We start from the raw sequence: 12,005 nt of genomic DNA on the forward strand, positions 1-12,005 counted from the left end.
ACAATATGTTTAACCTGTTTATATATCCTTCACACAATACTATGCAACAATATATCCGTCCAAGCTTGTTGTATTCTCAAAAGTTTAATCGTGCATTGTAACACGGACTGCGGAGCAAATGCGAGCAGAAATGGTTTCAAAGATATTTTTGTATCCTTTGAAGAGCATACCGTTATTTTTGATACAATACTTTACTGTGATAGTTGATAGTCTATTGAACACACCTGTGGGCCAGTTTTGTGGAGCTGCCAATTAAAGCACAGAATTGCCATCTACAGCAAATATTTGCGTACCTAAAACAGGTATTTATATAATATTGAATGGCTTTGAAGAGGATACAAGGATATATTGCACGAACTACAACAATATTGCATGAGTCGAAAACGAGTGCAATATTGTTACATGTATAGTGAGTGCAACACATTCTTGTAACCCCTGAAAAAAAGGCATTCAATAGTATTAGTTATATCAGGCTGACTTTGTTCCAAAAGAGATGCATTTCAGGACACTGTCTTTATTTCTCAAATTTTGTTGAATATTCTTCATATTCTGAATATGCAGTCTCGAACCTCCAGTTCTTGGTGTTGGACCTCAAGGTCTTAGTCTTGAACCTCCAAGGTCTCAGTTTCAAACCTCCAGGTCTCAGTCTCAGACCTCCAGGTCTCAGTGTCAGACCTCCATGTCTTGGTCTCAGACCTCCAGGTCTCGGTGTCAGACCTCCAGGTCTCGGTCTCAGACCTCCAGGTCTCGGTGTCAGACCTCCAGGTCTCAGTCTCAGACCTCCAGGTCTCGGTGTCAGACCTCCAGGTCTCGGTGTCAGACCTCCAGGTCTCGGTCTCAGACCTCCAGGTCTCGGTGTCAGACCTCCAGGTCTCGGTCTCAGACCTCCAGGTCTCGGTGTCAGACCTCCAGGTCTCGGTCTCAGACCTCCAGGTCTCGGTCTCAGACCTCCAGGTCTCGGTGTCAGACCTCCAGGTCTCGGTCTCAGACCTCCAGGTCTCGGTGTCAGACCTCCAGGTCTCAGTCTCAGACCTCCAGGTCTCGGTGTCAGACCTCCAGGTCTCGGTCTCAGACCTCCAGGTCTCGGTCTCAGACCTCCAGGACTCATTCTTGGACCTCCAGGTCTCCGTCTCAGACCTAGAGGTCTCACTCTCGGATCTCCATGATTCCTCTGAGATCTCCAGGTCTTGGTCTTCAACCTCCAGAACTTGATAGTTTCAGTCTTAGACACCCTCCAGGTCTCGGTCTCAGACCTCCTGGTCTCGGACCTCCAGGTATTGGTCTCGGACATCCAAGGTCTCGGTACTCCAGGTCTCTGTCATAGACCTCCAGGTCTGGTCTCTGACTACCAGGTCTTAGACCTCCAGTACTGATATCTTTGGCTTTGCTTTAACATTTTGAAACCCTACCTACTTTTGTGTAAAGTGCAAATACTGAAGGTGCTGTGCAACATATATCCAGCTTTGTATTCAAACTAAGTTGTAGCAAAATCTCTTTGGAAAAACTAACAACAGGAATTCCGTCCATGTTGTCATGTTTCATCACAGCCGTGTGAATTCAAATACCAAAAGAAATCGCATGTCTTTACCAACTACTTGTTCAAAAAAATTCAATGAGAAAAAAAGCAACGTGCATTATATTATGGATAGTACTGAGATCTGGTTTAATATAAAATAACAGTACTTTTCCTTAAAGTTTTTCTTCAGTTTTTAATTGGCAGGATCCGAGAACATTTGTGATACAATCTGTGAAAACTCTTCTTGTGTTTATTACATAAAATCTGAGAATGTGTTCTTTCCACAACAGGTTTTATCCTTCTTCTTTTTTTTTACAAACCACAACATCAAAAATTATGAGCTTAAACAAGATTTTGAAGTGGGTCTTATAAGTTATATTGAAACAGTACATTCAGTGGTCATTTTCTTGAGAAACTTGCCATTTTACTGTTGAAGGTTTAGCGGATTACATCATTTCACTCACATCATTTCACTTAAACTTTCGTACCCGTGATTTTGTGATTATTTTACTAGGATTTTTATCAATATGCATGAATGCGTTTCAGATTTATATAAGCATTGATAATCGCAATCCATGACGGTTTAAGTCATAGGACATTGGTGCTACAAGTGCATTGGCACTGTTGTAATTTTTTCTCCAGAAACCCTGTATTTTCTAACATTTCAGAACTTTGGCAGAGGTGAAAAGACCCGCGTACACCCTCAACTGCAAGAGTTATTGTAAGAACAATTTTATTGCACTGTAATGGACATTACTTTCTGTAGATGTGAAATAAGAAAGTAATTGTAAAAACAAAAATTCTTGAAATTTGATCATGATGTACATGTATATGCAAGTATTTTTTATGACGACGACGGATTCCAATTTCAGGTATTCAAACAAAGGTGAAATGAGCAATGCAAATGTACTTAAGGCTACTTGAGTCCGTATGAAAACCGTACTTAACTGCTAACTGCCTACGCATTCTTGGTAGGAATCTTTCTGAATGCTGCAGACTTTTTTTCCAGCTATAATAAACAGGGTTACTAAGAATCTAGTCATGTTTCGTCATGTCACGGTTTGTCATGTACTTCATGTCAGTTGAAAATGGATGAGCAAAGATTTTTTTGTCACAATTTTAAATGAACAAAGCCATCAAAATCTGATTTTGTATCTGTTTTGAAAAAAAATGCAGTGTTTTTGCTTCAAAAGGAGGTTTTGTGTTTTCCCCAAGATTGGAAGCCATTGGCCATACTTAGTTTGCAAGAAGTATTGCAGTGTTTTGTTTGTTGATGCTAGTCATGAAATTTCCGATTCATGAAAAAGTATATACATTAATTTGTTGTCTGTACTTGAGGCTTTGTTTTAATACCGTTGGTGCCTTGTAAGTGTTTCTTAATTTGGTGTTTTGTGTTTCAGCTGGAAAGAAACCGGTTTTATTTTAGTTCTTAGAAATGTGTTATCATTCAGTATGTGGTGCAAGTGTGAGATTGCCCTTGCTAAAAAGTATTTTGTCCTCCCTGGTATTCTGTAAGTTTTGCCTAATACTCTTGTTGGAATACCCTGGGGCTTGTAACAGTGGAAGTATTCATGAACTATTGGTGTATTACATTTCTCCTCAACCTTAAATTACTAATTCATAAATACCTGACACAGTTAACCAATTCCGTTTAGTCGAGTGCCCATCATGTGGGTGGTTTTAATCGTGCGGTAAAAACACCACTGCGTTAAGCGCTACATCGCGCAGCACGCGCCGCGTGCGCCGATTTCCATATAAGGAGATTTGTTAGCACTATGCGCATGAGGCATGTACCATAGACATGTTTTATAAAACATGAAGTAAAATTGTTGAACAAAATTGTTGGAAATTTGTCAAATTTTGACTTGTTTGTCTGATTTTTTTTATTGCCGGTGCATATGCGTGAAAAATAGGGGCAAAAGTAAAAACAGTACCTTATTTTCATGTGCATATTTTATACATACAAAATTTGTTTCATATAATAGATTAGTGTCTGTAATTTTGTAATTTTTTGTTCAAGATAGTCTAGTACTGCACATGTAAGAATTTAATTTTGATATTTAGTTTTTTAATTCAATATACTGCAAGAGCAGTGGTCTTTTGTAATAAGCAGTTAGTATTGACATTTTTTAAATTTAATATGACACAATGCAGGGGAAAGTAATTCAAATGTATAAAAGTAAGGCCTGCCAAAAAGAGCAAGGCTGTTTAATTCCAGTCCAACATTAAACAAAATCTTCAGTCTATAAGTCAATTTTGTATTCAATTTGAGGTTCAAAATTATCCATGCATATTGTTATGTCGCGGCTGGAGATTAGGCCAAAAAAAAAATAAGTCGGTCTCTGGTCAGCGCGCGCGTCGATTTTAATCATGCGCGTCAATCTTTTTTTTCCCAAAATGTTCCGCGGTAGCTCCAACAGCGCCCTCTATTGCCGCACCTCCTCAATTTTTTTTTACCAAAGAGCACCAAGGAATGGGAAATTGCACCAAGGCAAATGATCGAGAGCACCAAGGCAAATTATGGAGGACACCAATGTACATGAGGACACCAAAAAACCAAAATAGTACCCCACCTTGTATGCACAATCCAAGCTTGAAAAAAAAAAAAAAAAAGCCGCGTCAATTCCGGAACTTTGGTCTGACCAGAGACCGAATTTTTTTTTTTTGGCCTTATGTGAAAAATTTTCAAGAATGTAAGGACTTAAAATGCTTTTATCTTTTATCTTGATAGCAGTTAATAAACGATAGACGTATGATGTCAACCAGGCTTTTGTAGAATAGCACAATAGAGAGGTCTGAAAGGGCCATCTAGAACATTTTCAAAATTTTGAGTTGGTAAAAGGAATTACAAGACAAGATTATGCATCTCCAGATTTTTTTTTTTATTTGTCAAATTATCAGGATTGGCGTTGGTCATCCCTCTCAATGCCTATTATGTGTTTCAATTTACACAATTTCTTGGAAGATTGTTTTCTTTCATTGTTGTATCTTCTGCCCGCCAGGATTAGGATTGTTTCTGAGAACAATTTTATGCATAATTGCAGCCTAATACTTATCTTATGTGAATTGGAATTTGAGTTACCGTTTTACCATTTTACCCAAGTTAAACCAATGCCAATTCTGTATGAAGACAAGATGAGTTGCTCTTTTCAGTTTTTGTCTGTAATTTTGAAGCTTGAATTCCTGGAAAGAATGACTCACTGCGGAGCTCTGCTGATATATTGCTTCAGCACAGATAACCATAAGGATCTCATGAGCATACATTTATATCAGTTGGCAAGCCCCTATTTTTCTGAAACCCATCTTTGCTTAATGGTTGCTCATGATGTTCATTGTGTTATTATGCATGATTCCATTCAGTCGACAACTATTCCTACATGTACTTAATTCATGTGTTGTTTATTATATATTTTTTTCATGCAGAATCTTTTGATTATTTTAACGGCAAAATTATATTTTCAACTTTGAAGATGAAGAATTTGTACCAAGAAGCTTGAAAAAAATATTTTTCAATAAAAATTTGTACGTTTTCATAAAAGTATGTTTTGATCTGTCAATTTTATTTCTTATATGAGGGGCAACGGTGATGCAATTTGTAATTTTTGGCGGTTTCAGACCGAGCAAAACTTTATACAAATTTCATAAAACCTTTTAAAAGGTCTACTGCCAAATAATGTGAATAGGCACAAGCAGCAATAACGGCGGACACCTAATGTTGTTCAGCAAATGTTCGATTCTTACTCATTTTTGGGGAGATTTGCTTGTGTTTCGATGGAATTAAAACGATTCCCAACATTGTTTCTTAAAAAAAAACACATTTGAATTTACATGTATTTGCAGTTTACAGAGTGGATCATGACAAACCGAAGAACTGCTAAATATTTACTACTTGTATTCTTCCTGTGAGTATATGTACATGTACTCAATCTTTTTTTATCAGCCGTGAAGCTGGATTTTATTATATTGATTTCCCAAATAGGTTTTTTTCATCCATCGTGAAGCAGAGCACATAACTCGAGGTGAGAAGATCTGACGTAAACCTCTGCAGGTTAAATTATGCACAAATGGGTCGAACGGTGCAGTGGGGACTAGCACGCAGAGAAAATCATAGAAATAAGGATAATCTTTTCATTTCTTCCATTGTCATCATTTAAACCATTAACTAGTGAATTTTTCTACCCTTTTACTGGAAATGGAATTTCATTTCTGCCTCTTCAATATGCTAATTGGGTTAATATTAATTTATCACAAGTTCTAGTTCCTCTTTCAGGTCCTAACTTGTGTTTTAAAAAGAAAGACCACCTACAGCCAGAAAAAAAACTATCAGTTGGAAACTGATACGAGAACTAAATAGAACAAAAACACTCGTTAAAACCCAGAAAAGAAACTATCAGTTGGAAACTGATACGAGAACTAAAGAGAACAAAAACACTCGTTAAAACCCATGGACTTAAAAAGACCGGTGAGTTGGCCGGAATGGAACCTGGGTTAATCAAGTAATTGGAGGAAAAGAATGAACTACTAAACAAACTTTCACATTCTCACCAACGCACAAAATCTGGCAATAACGGAAGACCGAATTGTTCCTGGACGTACTTTATTTTTACATGTGCGTATATTCATCATGAAATTGAATTTAATATTATACTCTGGACTTTGCTAACACTAGAAACACACTGCATGAGCAGAAATGCAATTTGTTTCAAGGTGTTAATAAAATCACTAACTTTTTTCAAAAATATCATTTACAACTAAAAAACTTATAAAAATAATGATGTCTAATGAATGACTATTGAATGATCAATAACGTTAACACTGATCAAAGGTTGTTTTTTTCAACAATAACATTTAAAACCCTGTCAAGGTGGAATATATACATGTTTGATCTGTCCTGATAACTCAGATAAACATTTTTTCTTGCCATATATCAGAATCACTCCACAAAATGACCTATAACCAATCTACATTGTAGCACCTTTACCGCAGTGACACTGTACATACAGGGCGAGTTGACCATGACTGATTGAGTGTACGGTCAACTGAATAATAAAGGACCCATTTCTTATCTGTGCGGCTGTTTCCTGTGAAATGACCAAGAAGACACCACCAAATGTAGCACAACTCACTAGCACTGACTAGGACACTGATATAAAATGGACAGGATTTAAATTTATTAAGTGCATCATATTCATGATCTGTAAATTAAACATGCGAACATCAATTTTTCAGAATCTAGAGTGCATCAGGATAGCTCCATTGTTAAACAAAGTTCCCCCACCAACAAAAAAAGACAAGCATTTGCCTACACTGTTTCATATTGTAACATTTATCATCAGTATTATAACATCATCAATTTCCTTTCAATATACACTTTGATTTTTAATGGAATTTGTGGGGAGAGATAGAGATTTTGAAATAGGGTTTTGCCCATCTTTGGAAAAACCCATTTTCAAAATCGTATACTGTCATTACAAGTGTGCTTCATCCTCGGCCACAGTTAACACTGATTTAATCAAGTCCATGCAAATAAACTTTTGCAATTACAATTTGACAGAACAAAGAGCTATTAGGCCCCCCAAAAAAGTCTCCGGTTTCTGGTATGGAGTTTGCACAAAAACGGTGCAGGGACGCGGCTTTTTTTTTTTTTACCTGTTTTTTTTTGGCTTCAAATGTCGGCTGATGACTGCAAATGGTGCCCGACTAAACTTAGTGCAAATATATGGGAGTCCGAAGAGGACTCTCCGGACCTGTTTTTTGTGCTTCAAATGTCGGCTGATGACTGCAAATGGTGCCCGACTAAACCTAGTGCAAATATATGGGAGTCCGGAGAGGCCACATAAAGCTTATTCTCGATCATAACCCCATCTAAAAACACGTTAAAATTGTGCAGCAGCAGGATTCCAGTCAAACCAGTGAGTTTGGCGGTTTTGAGACATCTTTTATTGAAAAAAAAACTTTTTCATTTTGCCGACGCGCATGGCTACGGCAACGCGCGCGCATACCAGAAACTCTTTTTTTTGGGCCTTAATGGTATAATACTCTTTTACAAATAAAATTCAAAAATACTTCAAGAGGAATCACATGTTACTACACTATATGAACAAGCAACTCTCATTATGTAATTCATAAGATGGAATATGCTTTGCGGTGGTGTAAATTCAAAATTGGCCCTTCACAATATTCCCTGCCAATTAAAATAAAAAATTCTTACCCACCTTTAAGAAAATAAACTATAGACAAACCTTGTCTAGGTCTTGTAGGCTTACTTGTTGCAACTTACACACATCATCATTTTGGGTATCTATAAGCTTTCATTAAAACCCAAATGCCTATGACCTCCATATAATTATCATTTACCATTTTCTCTGCAAGTAGAGTATAAAAAAGGAATGATTGTGGTTAGTTAGTGTGGTACATTGGTCTCAATTCACCTTCATTCGTGTGTTTCATCTCTTTTTAATTCATAAACTAGAAAAAAAATCTTGTACATGAAAAAAAAAAATGTTTTATTACAGCACACACTAACTCTCCAACAAATATATTCATGGAGATACATGAACATGATTTAAAGATAAACTACAAAAAATCAAATTTATTAACACAAGAATGCTGATCTCAGCACTTAGAATTTGGCAGTGAAAACCAGCAGCCAATTTCATGAAGTTGCTGAGCAGAAAAATGTGCTTAGCACGGAAAGAATATTGCTTACAAAATAAAATAGGTTACCAACCGAAATGCCATGCGAGTTATACTAATTATGACTGGTTCTTATATGATTTTTTTCTTAGTCGAGTCCATCACAAGTCCCTGCAAGTCCATCACAAGCCCCTGCAAGTCCATCACAAGTTCTCCAGTCCCAATTCAACTCACAAGCTATTCAAAGAGCTTTGACAAAGGCATACCTGTGTTATTGTTCATCCACTGTTACTTGGGACTGGACATGGGACTGGACTTGTGATGGACCCAACTACATTATATCCCTTTCAGCAATGTTCTCTCAATAGTAGTTTTATGAAATTGGGCCTTGGGTCACTCCAAAGATATAATATAATCATCTATCTCCGTCACCCTGTGATGTAGTTATCATAAATTTAAACAATACAACATAATACTATTACCACATATATTTATCAATACTTTGTAATATTCCCCCAGCTCAGAATTTTCCAAAAAGTTGACAAAGTCACTTGAACATTATAAGATGGAATTTTGCGTCGGGGTGATATAAGTCAAATTAGGTTTTGCCCTTCAAAGCAGGAGGTCGTGGGTTCGAGTCCCACCCGAGTGATTTTTTCCAACTTTCACTCGGGAGGTAACACACTGAGTATACAGTGTTTAAAAACGTCGGTGAAGGGCAAAACCTAATTTGACTTATATCACCCCGACGCAAAATTCCATCTTATAATAGTTTATGCGGTACCCGCTGCTATGTACATCAGATTCGAACCGGCCAACCGATCCCGTTAGCTCGGTGGTCGAGTGGTAAGACATCTGCACTAGAAAGCAGGAGGTCGTGGGTTCGAGTCCCACCCGAGTGATTTTTTCCAACTTTCACTCGGGAGGTAACACACTGAGTATACAGTGTTTAAAAACGTCGGTGAAGGGCAAAACCTAATTTGACTCACTTGAACATCTTTCGTAATGTTTATCAAAATAACACAAAATATAACCTCGGTATAAAATCTTGACAAACGTGGCTATGAGTGGAGCTGATGCTCCATAAATTTTTTTTCTGCATTTAATATGCACTCCAAAATATAGAGAACCCGAGGTTTAAAAAAAAACAACTTTAAAATGGTTGAAGTCCCCCCTGAATTTTTAGACAGCATGCTTTTCACATTTGGTTTTCATTTTCGTGTAGATTTACATGTACAATCTAAACGTATCACAACCTGCAATGCATCACTGTACTTCATGCACATAGTATGAACCCTGTATCTCTGTTCCTTTTTTTCACACAGAAAAAAAACCCTTTTTTTCAAAATATTTAGTTTACAAATTTGTCAAAAAAAGAAAAAAATATTATGAAATCAATACAAACCTTCATGAGCGCAGCATTTCGTTTTTTTTCAGGGAATGGACACATATTTAGTGATGTAAAATCGTCGGTAGCTTTTTGAATACCAGAAGAGCGCGAAAGACCATTTCCAAGTCATGAATACCCAAACAGCTGTGACGTAGTAACCATGGTGAGGTCCGTTCAGTGGCATAACAGCTGCAAAACAGAAATGAAATTTGATATCTTTATTGAGTAACTTTATATTAATAATTCATTCCATCCTTCAGTGTGAAAGAACTGAAAAATAACATCACTATTGTAATTTAAAAATCTATACAAAAAAACACATAATTTGTTAGTTGTTGTATTTATTATAACCGGGTATGAAAAAAATTGAGCAATGCCAAGTAGTATGTTGAAATGCTCAGAAAACCCAATCTTTTTTGTTTTATCTACATGTCTTGTTGATTCAAATAAAACGATTGAACTTATATTTATTTACACTTTTTATTTCACTTTACTCACATTGGTTTTGTACGATTGCTAAGACAATGTAGGTGATGAATGCAGGTATCGTTCCGAGTTGTACAAAGAATCCAAGAATGATGGGCAGTTTCAGACGATTCAACCAGTCGTCATGGTTTCCCTTCAGATGCTGAATGTGGACGATAAGGGTAAAAACAGCAAAGATTCCTGCAATCAAAACAAGATGTTGACATCAATTCAAAATTCAATATCCACAACTCAACACAAAAATGGTACACCACTCTGGGAAAAGTGTCATCACATGGAAAATAATATTTCCCCATCCCTAATTTTCTAGCCTGTTTTTTTTTCTATTTTTACAAAACCTTCCTAGCCCCACTAGTGTGGCCGCGATATTGCTGCGCTGTATCTCTGGCCACATGCCAGGTTCTCCAGTACTAGTACAGCGCAGCAATACTGAGGCCACACAAAAACCTTCCCTACATAGGCCTATAACTTAGCCTTGAAATTTGAATAATTCTTAACAAGAATAATTATTCAAAATCATTGATTTGAGTTTTTTCCTCGACGAATTGGTTCAGCTATTATTTTGGTAGTTGATATCACTGTCTTTTGAAGTGGACATCAACATCTTTTGTGGTGGACATCAACATCTCTTGTAGTGGATATCAATATCTTTCCAGTGATTGTTAATTTTGGCCTGCCCTGTCCAGCTGTATTCAAGTGCTGCATCCCCGAGTTGGCAATTGTTTAATACTCCGTCAAAATGATTCACCGTCATCCAACTTCCAGGAAAAAGCATCTCCTTTTCTCCATACTCACCACTTGCCAATCCCCAACACGCGATGTGATAATTCCTGAAATCCGCCACGGCCAAAAACACGAGAAGGACCAGCACACCGAGCGAGATACCGGTCACGGCCAGGCCGACCCTGCACCGCATCGCCGTGGGAGAGGGCTCCATTGCGGCCGCTTGTTTATGCGTTGACCCGCTGGAAAAATGCGGACTCAGAGCGGCAGGGACAACCGTGTTGTCCTTGAGCTCTGGTGATGATGTTGTGGCCGCATCATCGGGAGCTGAAGAAAGATGACTCATCTTACTTATGAATGAGTGAGCGGAGGGAAAAAGGTCTTGGATGTTTAAATTATTATAATTTACTTGGAAAATTATAAAACAAATGCCACCTACGATCGAGCTCGTTGATGTTTTGTGTGTAATTTATACGTTATGCAAGCGTGACTAGCGCCCTCTTTAGTCAGAAGTTTTACCGTTTTTCCGCCAACTTTTTACAAACATTTTGGCTGGATGGATATGGAGATCACGGCTGGATTATTTATGACTTAGGAGGGGAAGAGTATTTTCTTCAGGCATCTTCTATTTTCCTCCTTCCCCCCCCTCCTTTTGAGGGTCGATCGGTGGGGGCGGATCCGGATGCACCAATGTTGTGAACCAGACAAGGGAAATCCGGGGGCGGGGGGGGGGGCATGCTCCCCCCCCCCCAACGAACCCATTTTTTTTTTTTTTTTAAGTGACGTCGCAATGAAGGCAGGCACTGCTTACACCACCATCTTTTCCAAAAAAAAAATTGGTTAAAGTGGTCAGAAATTGCCTCAAAAAGCCAGTTTCCTTGATCGAATCCCCAAATCTTCTTGGGGGGGGGGGGGGGGGTCGGGCGGGCGTCGGGTCGTGAGGGGGTTTGGAATTACGAATATTTTGTGTGATGTTATTTATAACTTTTAATGATAAGCAGCTATATTCCCTTAAATTTATAATTTCTTAATAGGCGACTGCAGCGATCATCATAGGTTCGCCTCTTTCGTTGCCATATACGGCCACCGTAGTCTCGATTTGGTATTTATTCACATGGAAAATATCTGAGATAACCCAATTTGAAAATTATTTGGCGATTCTCGTCCTAATTTTAATAGGTTGATCGAAAAATAAAATTCATTGAGGAACCTTAAGCCCCACTAGTCTTGGTTTCTCATTTCTCTGGAACTCAA

The 12,005-nt window shown here is 37.9% G+C and overlaps 1 protein-coding gene across 1 annotated transcript; it reads right to left on the minus strand.

The window, feature by feature from the left end:
* Positions 1–9,578: 9,578 nt before the first annotated feature.
* Positions 9,579–11,233, minus strand: LOC119720823 (heme transporter hrg1-B-like). Its single transcript, XM_038190677.1, has 3 exons — positions 10,824–11,233; positions 10,041–10,208; positions 9,579–9,731 (listed from the first exon to the last, which is right to left on the minus strand). Exons 1-3 carry the CDS (start codon positions 11,095–11,097, stop codon positions 9,586–9,588), a joined length of 588 nt encoding a protein of 195 aa, XP_038046605.1. The 5' UTR covers positions 11,098–11,233; the 3' UTR covers positions 9,579–9,585.
* Between the last annotated feature and the right edge of the window lie 772 nt (positions 11,234–12,005).

This window comes from Patiria miniata, unplaced genomic scaffold (genome assembly GCF_015706575.1).
Source record: "Patiria miniata isolate m_02_andy unplaced genomic scaffold, ASM1570657v1 HiC_scaffold_9, whole genome shotgun sequence".
Lineage (NCBI taxonomy): Eukaryota > Metazoa > Echinodermata > Asteroidea > Valvatida > Asterinidae > Patiria > Patiria miniata.